General features: G+C 51.7%; 1 protein-coding gene across 1 annotated transcript; it reads right to left on the minus strand.

The window, feature by feature from the left end:
- Positions 1-1,907: 1,907 nt before the first annotated feature.
- On the minus strand, positions 1,908-11,449 carry RBP3 (retinol binding protein 3). The gene is given in 4 exon segments (NM_174164.1): positions 1,908-2,386; positions 3,878-4,020; positions 5,982-6,172; positions 8,402-11,449. Coding segments are annotated over 4 exon segments (3,861 nt in total).
- Positions 11,450-16,517: the final 5,068 nt, after the last annotated feature.

A 16,517-nucleotide genomic window follows, 5' to 3' on the forward strand; every position in this document is an offset into this window, starting at 1 on the left:
ATCCTGAAATAATGACATATGCTAATCATAAGAATTTAAGAAAAAGAAAGTATAAAGAAGAAAGTTAAAATATCAGCCTAAATACTACCATCTAGAAGATACTATTGTTTGCTTTAGATAATCATCAGATAGCTATATATATAATATATATGCATGTATATATGTGTGTGTGTGTGTGTGTGTGTGTATGTATGTGAGAGAGAGAGAAGAGGGAGGAGAGTCCTAGAGTGGAAGCATAGAAGGTGATCATACATTTGTCTGTATAGCAATAGGTCTAATGAAGAAAAAGGTTAGATCACAGGATATATGATACTACTAAATTCAATCATGCCCTGAATCTTTCTTGAATTTAGCAGGAGGAAAAGGAGCTGGAGTAAAATCTTGCCTTTCATGGGGGCTTTCAAGGGCTGGTTTGAGGTCTTCTAGCAGAGAAAACCCCTAGGGATGGGTGGTGGCCCAGATTCTCCAGACCTCTGAGGTCTGGGAAGGGGACTGATGAAGTCCAGGCTGTTCCTAGCCCCCTGGGGAAGTCACTGTGGCGACCACAGCCTGGACTCACCAGAGGGCAAGGCAGAACTTCACCCTCAGCGTGCAGTCCTGGAGCCTGGGCCTCCAGGGGCAGGGATGGGCAGTGGGGGCCCCTGTCCTCCTGGCCTCGCCCCACCACGACTTTGGTCCCCGTGACTCTAGCAGAGCAGGGTTGCATGGTCCCAGGACATCAGCTAGAGGTGTCTCCTTTCCCCAGGCCACCCCTGGGCTCCAGGTCTCCTCCCAGGGCTGGCCCAGATCCAGGGCAGTTCTTGGGCTCTGCCTGCCTCAAACTTCTCACCCTGTTAGGAGTCAGCTTGGTTGTCAGAGCGGGCACAGTGACAGGCTGCACTTGGATGAGCTGGGCAGGTTCCCAGACTGCCGCCCAGGGCCACTCTCTCCTCTGACAGCAACACTGCATGGTGGGAAGCTTCGTGGCATCAGAGCTCATTTTTGGGTCCGTGGCAGAAGCAGGAGAAGCGGTCATGGGAGAAACATGCAGGAAAGATAGACTTATCGTGTACAATTGGATTGGGAGCGTTTGGGGCAGAGAAGAGAGGATTACTAAGGGACCTGAACTCGTGTTCGCGTGTCTGAGAGCAGCTACCTGGAGGAACACGTAGCTTTTCAGCTTGATAGGTGTGTGTTCACTGTGTATCCACTGCCTGTGTCAGGCGCCATGCCAGCTGGCAGCAGTAGGAGACGAGCTGAGCAGGACATCCCTGTCCCTGAGAGCAACATCGCATGATGGGGACAGACGTGGTCCCAGGCAGAGGGAGAGAGGCGCTCTAATGGGAAAGATGCAGGCCCAGGGAGGACAGAATGGGGACAGTGTGGAGAGGGAGTGGGCGCTCCGCACCCCTGGGCCTGCACTGTGCCACACGGGAGCCGCCAGCTGCAGGTGGCTGCTGTGAGCTGGACCAATGTGACATGTGCTGATGGAAAGGTACAAGCATGGGCCACATACCCGATCTCAAAGACTTGGTGCAAAAGCATCCCAATTCATAGTAATTTTTGTATTGAGTATACACTGAAATGATACTACTGTGAATATAGTGAGTTAAAGTACATCATTCAAATTAATCTTACCTGCTTCTTTGTACTTTTCTTAAATGTGTCTACCAGAAAATGTACATGTGCCTAGCATCTGTGGCTCAAATTATCATGCGATTAGACCGAGATGCTCTAGTTGACAGCGTGAGGACCAGGGGCTGGTGATTAAGAAGCATGGGTGGGGATAGATTTGGACTTCACTTCCCTGCAGGGGACTGACTTTGAAGGGGATGAGCTTCCTGTCCCTAGGTGCTCCAACAGAAAGGATGCTGGCAGTTGGGAAGAGACCAAATGTATGAGCCCCAAGGGCAGCTGCGATTCTAACCCTAACCACACTGCAGCAGGCCCCTTTTCTGCCCACTGGGGGCCTCAGTCAGGACCTCAGGCCTGCCCACCCCTTGGTTGCGGCCCAGAGATCCCGCCCTTCCCTGGCTCTGCCTGTGGTGGCCCTTGCGGCGGCCATGCAGGCGTGGGCTGCGCCTCGCCCTTAGCGGAGTGTGCTGGAGCATCTCCTGGGCTCTGGTAAGGGCGGCCTCTGCAGGAACAGCCACGTCAGGTACCACGCCCACCCCTTCCCATGAGCTGCCGTCTGCAGCCCCCACTGAGCGGGCGGTGGGGATGGTGAGGTACAGGTCAGTGTCATCCACGTGGTAGGTCTGCGGTGGCTGGCAGCCCCCACTGGTCACCTCTCCGATGACCAGTGCTCGGCCCAGCCTCTTCATGATGTAGGTGAATTCCTCTGCGGCGCCAGCAGTCAAAGTGCTGGTCAGAATGACCATACTCTTCTTGGAGCCATAGCGTTCACCTGCAAGATACAAGACCCTTCAAAATAGGGAGTCAAATCCCCACGCTGGGTACTGGTCTTCTCCAGACTGCCTCAACTCAGAGAGAGGAGGGTTGGTTCTGTATCCTCATGTCTGCGTGCGATTCACTCCACCTTTCTAAGCCCCAGTTTCTGCATCTATAAAATGAGGATAAGGATGTGTGCCTGATCCTGAGCATGCAAGTGCTTGAGAGTGTTTTTCACCAAGTGATGGGAAAAGGCTTGACTGATTTACCTGAGAGAAGGGCTAACCTGACCAGACTCTTTTCACTCTGGACCCCCAGAAGAGCCAAGTTTGTGATTTAATGGTGACAACCTCTAGGACAGTGATGTCCAATAGGAATGCAACATGAGCTTAAATGCAAGCCACCAATGTCATTTCAAGTTTTCTAGCAACCATGTTAAACAAGTGTAAGGGAATTGATAAAATGAAGTTTAATACTGTTTATTAATTATTTATTAATACTAACTCCATGGATCCAAAATATGCTCCTCTCAAAATTTTTAAACAATAAAGTTATTGAGATATTTTACATCCTTTTTTTCATAAAATCTTCAAAATCTCGTGTGCACTTAACACTTTACACATTCCAATGCATGCGGGGCATGTGGCTCCCATATTGGACGTGGCAATTCCTGGGCTCCATGGTCTGCAGATCTGATTTTAACTTCCAGTCTTGAATATCTATTTAAATTGAGAATTCATCTGGTCCTGATTTTTATTTACATTTTGTAATATTATTGAATGTGTATCTTGGAAGATTGCCCCCAAATGCTTGTGTGATAAGAAAATGCGCAAATGAAAATTGCAGAGCGCTTTTCTGATTAGATGCACAACCTCCGTGGGTTTCCCAGCGCCTTCCTGTCAGATGGGCATCCAGGTTCCTTGGTTTTGCAAGCTAAGCAAGGGAGACAGAGGCAGGCTATCCCCTGGGATGTGAACGGGAGACCCGTGGTTCTGTAAAGCAGAGGGGCTGTACTGCCTCCTCCAGCCTCTGCTCTGGGCCCAGGGCAGGTAACAGAAGGTTCATTAGAGTTATGAACTTTCTTCAGGCAGATGTGCTGGGCAGCTGCTGAGAGTTCAGATAAGGTGGAAAACCACTGGAAACCCATTGGGATTTGGTTATGGGCAGGGGATCCTTCTGGCTCTACATTTGTCTTTCAGACTGATGGTTGTCATGGCAAGAATGGCAGGCATTTTGGTTTTAGACAAACCAGTGTTCAAATTTTGGAACAATCATTAGCTGAGTGACCTTAGACAAGGTAGCTGACTTAGAACTCATTTTTCTCGTCTAGAAAATGGGCATAATGGTAAATGTTTTGCAGGGATTGAAGGTCTCATACACAGAGTGCATGGAATAGGACAGGGGTTTTATATTCTGGCTATGATTACTTTTACCTGAACCCAAACTGTCTTTCCTTGATTTCTCAGGAGGTTCTAGAATAATAGGAAGGAAAGCCTTCTGCACGCACCTTCAAGCTGAGAAAGGGTCCAGAGCTCACTGACAGAGTCGTTGGGCCGGTTGTAGATTTTGTCCAGCAGAATAGGTGGGCCTTCGTCGAAAAAGTAGGAGCACAGGGCAGAGATGGAGGAGGTGGGGCCACCGATGTTGAACCTGAAGGAAGGGAAAAGTTGCCCACTAAGGGGCAGAACCCACAGGGAAGCCCTCGATGCCCCCAGGGGGCCCAAATCCTCGCCCTGTGGACTGTTCTTAATTCCAGGCAGCCTAAGTATGGTGCCCTTTCCTTATCTTACAGAATTCTTTGGTTGGCATTTCCCAGAGTACAAGATTCTTGAGAACAAGGGACTTTGTGGTCAAATTCGTTAAAAAAAATAGTACATAACAGACCCATTCTTTCTGTTCATGTATTAATATGTTATGTGATACATATTGTATGTTATATTAAAGGCTCTGACAAGTCCTGCAGCTTGGAACTTGTTGATAAATTTCCTCAGCTTGCTGACCATGGACTGCTCCCCTGAACTCATGCTGCCTGTGAGTGGAGCACATTTTGAGAACACTCTCTTCCCAGGTTCATGCTTACTAATTTCACAGTCCCCACTGGGCATCTTAGCTGAGATGTCCTAACGGCATTTAGTGTGATGGAGTCTGTCCTTGAGTGGTGGAGTGTTCAGAGCTGTGGGACTGCACCGTGGAGCCTGTGGTCATTCCAGGCCATTTGTATATGTCCCACTGTGTGACTTCTCTGGCCCCTGTCTCCTTATCTGTGAAACAAGGAGTCCAGCAAGGAATGCCAACAGCTGCGTTGGCAGTGTATTAGCAATCTCTTCTGGTTGATGGTCTAGGATGGCCTGGATGGGCTCAGGGCCCATGACTTCAGCATCTGAACCTCCAAACTGTGGCTTGGAAGGATCTTTAAGCAAAGCACACCTGTGGGATGGGTCTCCTCTGTAAAAAAAAAAAAAAAATGTGGACTATACTGTTAAGCTGGTGAAGGACGGGAGGCTTGGCATGCTGCAGTCTATGGGGTGGCAAAGAGTCAGATACGACTGAGCGACTGAACAACAAGTACAGTTAAGCAGAAAGAGATTTGGCATGAGGGTCATTTGGATGTTCAATAGAGCGTTTGAAGGATAAAGTCATTAGAGACGCCACAAGTTCTGACATACCCAAACCCAAGCCCTGGGAGTTTCTCTTCCAGGGAGGAGAACCCACCTCTGTGATCTAGGGCCACCTAGTGACAAATAAGAATCACAACAGTATTGCAAGCCAGCAACCAGAGTTCTCTCTCAGTCAATCCAGCAGCTGGGGGTGGAGGCAGTGTCCATTTTCCCGGGGAGCAGGCTTCCCTCCTCCCAGTGCACGTGGAAGATGCCTGATGGTCCTTGGAGTGAGGAGAGGGCTGGCCACTACACACGGGCATTCTTCTGCCCATTACCCTCCTAACTCCCCTCCCCCAGCTCTGGGAAGGAAACTCGCCTTGTGTGAGGCATACCTTCACAGAAGCAGATGCGAGGTCTAGCTGAAAGCATCCCCTCAGCAATAATTTTGTGATGTAAAGAGTTCTTTTTGCAGCAATAGTGGCTGAACTGTAATATTCTGACTGGGCCATTGGCTTTATGATTCTCATGACCAGGGTTGTCCTGCGCTGATTTTGTAAGATATGAGATCCAAGCATAGGAGGAGGCCTAGCTTTCCCAAACATGGCTGATCATCAGAGTCACTTGGATGATGCTTGTCAAATATACTAGTCACTGGGTCTCATGCCTGGGGCTTTGGATTCGCAGGGATTTGGATTCAGAAGGACCCTGGACTCAGTGTTTTTAAGGTCACCCTTCCCCTCTCTCCTCACTTAATCCTATGACCAGGGACATTTGGGGACCACCAGACTGGCCCAGCGCTTCTCAGCCTAGAATGCACATTGAGGCCATGTGAGCTTAAAACCTACCGGTGGTGGAGCCCCATCCGGCCAATTACACCAGAACCCCGGGCTAGCAGGCCAGAGCCCCGACAGCCGGGTGCTCCCCTTAGTCCCGTACTGTGTCCCAGAGTCCTTTCTTCCCTACCATGCGCATGGCTTTGACTGTCTACAGCAGCTGCTCAGGCCCACTGACCTCATGTCGACAATCAGAGCATCCGTGTGTACAATCTTCTTCCAGACGTGCTCCACCAGCAGCTCGGAGACCTGGGTGAGCAGCTCACAGTCCCCAAACATGTCAAACCTCAGGTAGCCAACATTGCCCTCCAGCACGTTAGTGTGGAAGGAGAACTTGATCAGGTCTTCAAAGACTTCAGGGGAAGGGATCTGAAAGAGTGGGAGGTCAGCTCCATGTCAGGAAAGGAAAGATTTGAAAGCTCACTTGTTTTTAGGGGTTTGATTACTTTATTTCTTTATTTCATTACTGATCATGGTACTTAAATGGACAACCACCTCTGCTAAAGAAGAAAGTCCACATCCAGCTCTTCCATAGCTGTGGTTCCCTGTTCTGCCAAGCCCCGCCCGGCATCTACTCCCTGTCACTTCTGCAGATACAGTGAAAGCTCAGATTTGAAAGTGGGTGCCATGGAATTCCTTTACATCGTGAAAAATGTTGATGGCACGGGAAGGGAGCTAACATTTTGTAAGGAAGGAGTGGGTGCCAGGGCCTTTCCTGATGGTACCTGGAAAGTTAAATGGGTAGTGGGCCTGGGGCGTGAATCCCATGTGTGATCAGCAGCCTCCTTACAGGGAATGCTCACGGGTACCAACTCCTCAACCTGGCATCTGAGTTGAGAGGCCCAGGCGCAGTCTCCACTCTGACTTCCCTGAGCTCCCCAGATACTTTTTGTCTCTGAGTTCATCACTCCCTCCCTATCTGAGGCAGGAAGGGAAGGCATGAGCTACAGGGCTCCTGAGTCTTTACCGGGGATGTGGACCTGGGCTGAGCGCAGTGTGGAAGTTGCTGTAGAGAAGACACTATTATCCTCATCTTTTAAATTAAAAAAAAAAAACCGAAGCACAGAGTGATTAAGGAACTTGCTCGGGCTCATATAGCCAGCCAGTGGTAGAGCCAGGACCCGAATCCATACAAGGTGACTCCAGCCCAGGAGCACCCCTGCTGACTTCAGGACCCCTGCCTTCCAGACCTTGAGCTGACCTCAGTCACAAGTTCTCTGGCTGCAGGCCACTGTCCCGTGTGCTCCTCCAGGCCTCAGTGCCCCGTTTGGTAAAATGAGATGACAGTTCGGTCGTAGACGCTTTTGGTGCCTCAGCCCTCTGATTTCAGCCACAGCCGACAGGGCCCTGCCTCTGGGCACCCTTGTCTTTTTCTACTTCAAGATCTTCTCCAAGCTGCTCCAGAGCCTGAGCGAGTTCTTGTTTGGGGGTGACTTTCAGCTAACAGAGGATGGAACTACTGAGTTCTATCTGCAGAGGGACAGCTCCAGGAGGCACTCTTCACACTTGTCAGGGTGCTATTGGACTCTTCAGAAACAACAGCCTCAATAATGGACTCACCAATTGGGCTCCATCCAATTCACCCTGCTCCCTCACTCCAGCTTCAGCAAACATCTCCCACACCAACTGCCCGCACGCAAGCCCCTGTCTCAGGTCCTGCCTTCAAAGGAACCAGGACAAATGCTCCCTGCTTAAGTGTTGTGGCCATGCAGTGAAATAGTAGATGATAAAGGCCGTGGAGAGGTGTTGTAAAGCTGTTTTGATGGAGCTCTTTGTTGACAGGAGAGCTTGCTGAGGCTTGCGGCGAACTTTGGCCCCTGATCTGCAGAATTTTTCTCTCATCCACCCTGCAGCAAACCTCCTTAGCCTTGATTTACCCAGATCTGCAATGCTGACATCAAATATTTTGACCAGACAGCTTCACTCAGAATTTCCCATTCTGTTGGCCCTTGTATCTAGGCGCACACTCACCCAGCATGACACCTTTGGGAGACAGTACTTGGCACTGGGGGAGGGGAGAAGGCAGTCAGTGCCCCAAGGCAGCCTCACCTCGGGAGTTGTCTAGGCTGGGCACCAGCACCCCTGGGCCTGTCCCCAGGCTCCTTGTTCTAGCCCCAAGGCACATGTGAGGCCAGGGCCACTCCCCGATTCCCTGTCTCCATCCCCCGGCTCATTCACAAAAACTGCAATTCCCCCGAGGCAGACAGGTGACGTAGATGGACACAAACCCCACATTTCCAGGAGAGGAACTCACGGGGACCTCATGTGACTTAGCAACCTCTTTCTCTAACACCAACAAAGAGAAATTCTGCAAACTCTTGCTTTCTACCCGGACAAGAATGAAGTTCCTTCTGTACTAGCATTTTTCAACCTGAGCTTCTGTGGGTACTGATGTTCTCCAGAGGTGGTCAGGGACCTCATGGGCACGAGGAGTGGAGGACAGGGTCAGAGAGAGGAAAAGATTTGACTGGTGAAACTTTAACATGAAAACAAGTCCGGAAGCCATTGCCTTGAACCCTGCACAGAGCCCTGGATGTGTGGACAGTCGATTGACTTCCTCATGGGACCATGTGGGACCAACTTTCCCTTGTGACTCACCTGCATGGGTACAATGCCAGGAATGCGGTCTTTGGCATCCTCAGGTATATGAGCTGTCTTCAGGTGTGGGTCCCCGGACAGCACCTGCAGGTCGGCTTGCAGCAGCTCGGCGAGGGCGGCTTCTGAGGTCACCCTGGCATAGCGGCTCTGCAGACCACTCAGTTCGGCTGCCATCTTGACTCCCAGCTCAGGGGAGGCGTAGTTATCCGCTACGAGCTTCCCAGCTGTCTGCAGCACAGTGGGCACCTTGGCACGCAGGGTCACTATGTCCCGGGCTGTGGAGAGGGCCACGCTCATGGGCACAGTGATGTCCGGCTCCACCCCAGCCAGATCCCAGGCCTCGCCGGTGCTGGCACTCATGGCCATCTGCGTGGGCATGGAGGCGTATAAGGCGCTGCTGCCCACCTGGTAGATTCCCACGGAGAGTGCCCCTCCGGCCGTGGGCTCCCCGATGATGGTGGCTCGCTGCAGATCCTGCATGGTGTGAGCGAAAGCCTCAGCTGCTGAACCGCTGGTGTGGCTCACCAGAACATAGAGGTCCTTGTGGGAGCCGTAGCGCTGGCCTGTAACGTGGGGCAGGGTCCATACCTCTGTGACCCTTGACGTGGCCCTGTCAAAGACAGAGTAGAGGTGCCGGCGGGGCTCTGCCTCGAAGAAGTAGGAGCAGAGTAGAGGCACGGCTGTGGAGTAGCTGCCGGGGTTGTAGCGCAGGTCGACCACCAGCGCGGCCGTGTCCACCAGCTTCTGCCACACCAGCTGCACCAGCTGTGGCCCGACGGCCTTCACCGTCTCCAGCTCAGCCATGGCGTCGAAACGCAGGTAGCCCAGCTGGCCGGGCAGCACCTCAGTCTTGAACAGGGCCTCGATGAGATAGGACAGCTCCTCCGGGGAGGGGACGACGGGAGGCGGTGGGGGCGCCTCCTCAGCCACCATTTCGCCGGGGCTGTGGAACACCAGCAGACGGTGGTCCCCAGACATCTCCTGCAGGTCGGCCGTAAGCTGGGAAGCCAGCGACTCCAGGTCCACCGCGGTGCGGTAGGCCCCCTGGGCCAGCTTGGCTCGCAGCAGGGCACCCATCTGCCCCACGACCTCTGGCCGAGCGTAGTGGGCCTCCAGCAGGCGCCCCGTGCCTTCCACCAACTCCCCCAAGCTTCGGTGGAACTCCAGCAGCTCCTGGGCTCTGTCTAGGGCTTCCTCGGCCAGCACGATGGCATCGGGGACCACACCGCCCCCCAGCCAGCACTCGCCATGGTTGTCGATGAAGGTGAGCACAGGCACCGTGAGCGCCAGGCCGCCCTCGGGCGTCTCCAGCAGGGATACTGTGTGTGTGTGCAGCAGGCTGCCCGCGGTGATCTCGCCCACCAGCGTGGCCCAGCCCAGTGACTGCATGAGGAAGGCCAGCTCCTCGGCCGCGGTGGCGGTGCGGTGGCTAGTGAGCAGGTACACGCCACGCTGGGTGCCGTAGGGCCGGCCCAGCAGCTCCGTCTGGCTGAAGTGCTCGCGTGTGACGTTGGTGCGCCGGTCGTAGGTGGAGAAGAGGCGCACGGGGCTGGCGTCAGGGCTCTGGAAGTAGGAGAGCAGCAGGGGCACCGCGGAGGACGGCCCCCCGGGGTTCTGCCGCAGGTCCATGATGAGGTGCTCCGTGTCCTGCAGGGGCTCCCACACCTGGTGCAGGATGTACGGGCCCAGCACCTCCAGGACAGAGGCATCAGCGAAACTGTCGAAGCGCAGGTAGCCCACGTTGCCCGGCAGCACAGAAACCTGGAACACGGAGTCCACCAGAGCCCGCCGAACAGCCTCGTCCTCGGGCACTTCCGGGACCGCCTCTGGAGGTTCTTCAGCTTCTTCCTCAGGCCCAGAAGAGGCTTCTTTGGGTCTGACCACCTGCACCTGGAGCCTGGGGTCCTCAGACACAGCCTGCAGGCCAGCATTGAGCTTAGTGACCAGATCGTCCTCGGAGACCACCGAGGACAGGTCCATGGCGGCCAGGTGGCTCAGCAGGGCGGGCACACGGTCCACCAGCGTGTAGTACTCGCGCAGCGCCTCCTGAAGGCGCTGAATGACTCCTGGCAGGGCCCTGCGCAGCATGAGAACGGCCAGGGCTTTCTCCAGGGCCTGCTCGGCCGGTGTCCCCACACAGGGCAGCACCCCACTGCCCTCCCACGTCTGGCTGCCCTCACCCAGGGGCCCCAGGGATCTGGACACAGGCACAGTGAGAAAGAAGTCGGACTGGCCTACCCTCAGCTTCTGGAGGTTCAGAGCCCCCCCAACAGTCCGCTCGCCCACCACGATGGCCCTGCGCATCTGTTTGAGGATGTAAGCGATGTCCTCAGCCACGCCCCCCGTGCGGCTGCTGGTGAGGACCACCACATCCTTGTCTGCACTGTACTTCTCTCCCAGGGCTTCAGGCAGGGTCCAGATCTCAGTGGTTGTGTTGGAGGGGCGGTCGTAGACGGTGTCCACGTGCGAGACTGTGCTCCCTGGGTGCAGGTAGGAGATGACATAGGGGATGCCAGACACGTGTCCCCCAGTGCAGTGCCGGAGGTCCAGCACCAAGGCGGACGTGTTCACGAGCTTCCTCCAGACGTTGGCCACCAGGAAGCTCCTCAGCTTGCTCATCACCTCCTGGCCCGGGATGTCGTCCACCCGCAGGTAGCCCACATTGCCTTCCAGAATCTCATGGCGAAGGCCATCCTGCAGCCCTGCGATGATTTCCTCTAGTGTGAGGTTCGTGACTGCTGGAGCTCGCGGAGGGGCCTCGAGGGTGCTGGGCTCATAGGAGATGACCAGGCGAGGGTCATTCAAGGAGCTCTGCACCCCAGCTGTCAACACATGGGCCAGAGTCTGAGGGTCTGAGATAGACAGAATCTCCTGACTTTTGATGGCCTGCTCGATGGCTCCCTGCATCCCCATCAGGTTCTCTGGGAAGCAGTAGTTATCCAAGAGGACCTGGGCCATCTCCAGCACCAGGCTTGGCTGGAAGAGGTGTGCGGGACCAGTCAGGCCGCAGAGCAGCATGGGCAGGAGCAGGGCCCATTTTCTCACCATGGGGATCCGGAGGGAGGGCTGGCTCCTGCACAGAAGCTCTCTTGACACCGTGCGAAGGCAACAGCCACTCCCCTGCGCAGCTGCCTTTCTCGCTCGTCCTTCTCAGCTGGCGGACAGAAGGTCTGGGGCTAAACTCAGGAGTTGGGGTGTAGCTCCCAGCCCTGATAAGCCTTTAATCCTATTTAATTCAAGCTCATAAGCCCTGGGGACTGGGGAGAAGGGGCGGAAGTGGCTTGACCCAGAAGGTATGTTGGGGTCTCATCTGGCTGCACCACCTCTGGTAGAATGACATGAATAACTTCCATTTGAATTCCTGCCACGTGCCAGGCTCTGTGCTCCATACTTTATATGCAGATGGTTTTCATCCTGCAAAGGAAAGTTATTAACGTGCAAGTAAATAGCATTTCCCCTCTACACTGGATGACCTGCACCACTGGAATTAGGGAGAACTCACTGGAGGTCTGGTTCTGCCACCCTCTGTGGCCTTAGGGAAGTGTCTTACTTATTGTATAGACTAAGTGAGAAAATATGGGTAAGGTGCTTAGCATCAGGCAAGAAGAAAGCACTAAATTACTGATAAGGTTTCCGTGTTAGATAGTCTATTTTGTAGCTGAATAAACAGAGTTCAGTAGCTACCAGAAGCCCACCGTCCTAGGTGTGAGGGGGATGTGACAGCCAGAAGAAACCAGTGGGGCCATAGTCACTCAGATCATGCCGAGGTTGAGTCTAAGCTTCCATCTGCCTCACAGCTTGAAGTTATTCCCTTCCATAGGGAACTGAAATGGTGCCCATGGCAGCTTTCATGTGACGGGAATGAAATGTCCGGACTTCACCACGGGGCATGGGGAATGGGATTGGTGATTCCAGGGCAGGAGAAGTTAGCTCTGAGATATAACAAGTATCCATTCTCCTGACTAGAGAAGACTCCCCTCCTGGTTGAGTGCCCAGCCCACAACCCTCTGCTTGCAAGGAGAATTGAGTTGGAGGACTTGGGTCTCTGAGGTCCAGGCCCCACAGGTATCCAAATCATTAGTCCCCAGTAAACAGCTGGACTTCTGCTCCTTTGCATAGACGTGACATGGGTCCATCTTCTGACTGACTTATCACAGATTTCCCAGAATACGTACTACAGAGCCTAGACCCTGGAACCCCTGCTTTATGTCCCCATCCCTCTGGGCGTGGGCATTTCCTTCACGTAACAGTCTGGATGATTATGGCTCAGAGTGTGGGCCACATAGCCAAGGAGAGTTGCCAGGCTCCACTCTCTTCCCTTAGCCCCGTTACCGCCAGGGTACCCTCCTGAGACCAGGCACGTATGTGCTTCAGCAGGCAGCCGGAGGAGGTGGTCTTGGGGCTGGGGGCCCTTCTCAGCACACTTGAAAGCCACAATCCGCTCTCTGGAAATCATTATCTGAGGATGTTTACCCAGTGGTTGATGAAGGCCAAAGAGGTCAATTAGCTAAACAAACATATTCTTAGCTCATGAGGATTTGTTTAATGCCCAAGTGACATATGGTCACATCACTCCACCATTTGCAGCCAATCAAGTGAGACTGATTTATTATAATAATAAGGCCTCCTTAGTCCCCACTGGGGAGGCTGAGCCCTCTGCTCCACCTCCACCTGGGGAATCACAACTCAGCCTCCTCCTCTGAGGACACTTTTCTATCATTGCTTGAGCCCAGGCAGAGCCTCTGGACTAGGAAAGGTGGGGATGGTGAGCAGAAATAAGAACCTCTTTGGAGAAAATGTTTCCCCTTAGTTCTTATTAAAATGAAGTCTTAGAATGGGATACCTGGAGCTGGTGCTGGGCTTTGATTCGTGCAGATGGCCCAGAGCCTCAGGGAGGATGTAGAAGCAGGGCAGGGTCTGTGGCAAGTCCCTGAAGTGCTGAGTCAGTGCCTGCGAGGGGACATGATGTGTCGTCCGTGGATGTGGCCTGAAGCCAGTGGGATAATTCTGTCCCCAGAACTCTCCAAGAGGAAGGGATGTCCCGGCCCCCAGATAAGGGGGATACAAGGAGGTGGCAGTGGGCTAAGGTGAGCATGTGGGAGCCAGGAGGATCTTCCCATCCAGCCCCTGCCAGCGTTTGGCCCCAGGGCTACAGAGAGTCCTGGAGGTGATCTCCGGGGCTGTGTTTGGAATTGGGATGGTTATAAGCCTCTGCCTCCCCCTCACTTGTACAGCACCCATGTGAGCAGAAGGGTCAGGAGTTATCCCCAAACCCTACTGCTTTCTAAAGTATAGACCCCGATTAGGTGACCTGACTGGTTTTTGCCCTAGTTTCCTCGAAAGGGAAGTAAGATAAGAAAAGACTCACAGCATTGTTGAGTGCTGACAGTGTCAGCATGTGTAACAAAGGAGTCCAGGGGGCTGTTCTTTGTCTTGTTATTGATCAAGTAAGAATTATTTTGGCGATTCTAAATGTCTTTGCCTGATGTATGTGTTGCAAATTTTCCTCCTAGTCTGTGGCTTGCCTTTTCATGACCTTAACGGTGCCTTTTGAAGATTAAAAGATTTTTGATAGATCCCAATTTATCGATTTTTTCTTTTATGATTCCTACCCTTGGTGCCATATTTAAGAAATCCTTGCTTATTCCAAGGTCACCAGTTTTTCTTCAGTATTTTCTAGAAGTTTTAACCTTTATAATCCTTTTTGAATTAATATTTAGGTAGAGTATGTTAATTTTATTGTATGAGGAAGGGGTCAAGATTTATTTTTTTTCCATGTTGATATCCAGTTGATCCAACACTAGTTGTTGAAAAACCTTTCCTGTTCCATTGAATTCCCTTGGCATTAGGTCAAAAAGTGATTAACCACGTGTGTGCGGGTCTATTTCTGTCCTCTCTGCTCTGTGGTATTCAGTTGCTTGTCTTTTTCACCAGTGCCCACTGTCTTGGTTACTATATGTCTTGAAATCACGTGCTGTAAACCCTGTAACTTTGTTATTGTCCATCAAAATTATTTTGGTTATTCTAGTTCCACTGATTACCCATATAAATTTTAGATTCTGATTTTTTTTTTTTAAAGAATCAGACAGTTGATCTGAATTGAATTGAAGCTATAAATCAGTAGGGGGAACAATTGACATCTTATCAAAACTGAGACTTCCCGTCTATGAAAATGGTATATATCCATTTAGGAGAACTGAGATTAGGAAAACTCTCTTATATTCCTAGTATTTCAAGAATTAAAAAAATAATGAACAGATGTTAAATATTGTCAGATGCATCTGTTAAGATGACCGTGTTTTTCCTTTTTTAGCTTGTTAACACTGAACAAACCAGTGGTTTGCTGAGGACACTGATTGGTTTTCTAGTATTTAACCAACCTTGTGTTTGTGAGATAAGCCTCCGTTGGTCATGATGTGTTATTGTGTTATATGCTGTTGAATTCAATTCTGGAGGATTTTTGCACGTTCATGAAGAATCTCCGTATGTAGCCCTTTTTATTTGGCTTTGGTTTCTAGGCAAAGCTGACCTTATTAAATGAGTTGAAAAACATGTCTATTTCCTAATTTTTCTACTTTATGGAACAGTTCATGTAGTATTGGTATTATTTTAAGTAATTAAGGCTCTAAGAAGTACTTCTCTAGATAAGGAAGGAGGGCTGGTTCTGTTTATTCCTTATCCCTACTTCCCAACAGAGCATTCTCACAGTTTTGTGCCATGACAGGAAAACTATAACTGAAGTCCCAGAATAAATAATCACTCCAGCTGTTACTCACTCGCATAAGAAGTGTTCACTGCCCCCGAACAGCATTGTTTGCCTGATGAGAAGGCAGAAGAGAACTAAGTAACTATGGGCGCAGCTCCCATTGTCACCTCCAGGGGGTGCTGTGTGTCAGGCTATGAGCCTGGCGGCGCCAGGTGCGGTGGGGGAGGTGATTTGAACTGGAATTAGTTCGGAGGTGCGTGTAGGAGGGGTGGGAGGGGAAGCTTCTCAGAGTGACCAAGGTCCTAAGAGCAGTGGGAATATCACCCACATGCTTTCTCTGCAGGCAGGGAAGCTCTATGAAGCAAGGCTGTCTAGCCTCTTCCCTGCATCAAATATTTTCTGCGCAGTGCAGGCAGAAATTCAAGTTTATAGACAGTGAGAGTAAGTTGTGGCCAGAACCCGCCTAGAAACTGTGCAGGGCCTAAAGAGGTTCTGGGAATGAATGCTTTTCTTTCTTTCTTGTTTTTCACAAATAAATAAGATTTATTTTAAATTAAATCCGGAGAGAGTTTGTGCCTAAGCAGTCATTGTTACCAGAGAGATAAAACCGTAAGAGTAGTAACCGAGGGTCAAGTGGATTTCTTGCTGCCCTCAGTCGGCGAGGCCTTGTGCAGTATTTGTTCATGATGATGCCTTGACTCATAGGTCTTACTCACATCCTGCTTCTAAGACAAATTCTCCTAAACCACTCTTTCTGCTGTTTTATGGGTGAGGATGCTGGGGCTTGGCGGGATAATAGGACTTGCCCAGAATTACAAAGCTGAGGAGCAGTGGATTGACTGAAGGCAGGGAGGATACTGTCATCCTCTGAAGATTCTGCACACACCTACCTGGGCTTTGGTCCCTGACTATGTGTCATAATCCTAGGCGTGGACTTGTGGTGGGAGGTGGGGGGTAGGAACATGATCAAGGCCTAGATTCCCTCTGGCTTTAGTAACTCCAACAACGCCACGTCTCCATAACTCCAGGGCAGTCTGCTGGATGCTTGGGTGAAGCTTGGACCCAGCAGGGGGATCACCATCCCCTATTCCATGGGAATCCACAGGATAAGATGGGATGACATAGATGAATGGGACGATGAATGGAACATAGCCTTGGAAATCTAAGAGCAGATACACCTGGCAGGCCTGGGAACAGGTTGCAGGGCACACCTTGGAGGGCTTGGGGATCTGCTCAGGTTACTAGGCTCAGCTGTTCCCTGAGCATATCTGTTCCCAAAGAGGGCTGCCTCCTGCCCTCTCCTGTTCATTCCCCCTCTCTCTCTCTCTCCTCCTATCACCCTCCCAAGCCACTTAGCAAAGACTTCCCTTTCAGCTCTCTCTGGGAAGGCTTGGGAGCTTGCACCCGTCA

Source organism: Bos taurus, chromosome 28 (genome assembly GCF_002263795.3).
Source record: "Bos taurus isolate L1 Dominette 01449 registration number 42190680 breed Hereford chromosome 28, ARS-UCD2.0, whole genome shotgun sequence".
Classification (NCBI taxonomy): domain Eukaryota; kingdom Metazoa; phylum Chordata; class Mammalia; order Artiodactyla; family Bovidae; genus Bos; species Bos taurus.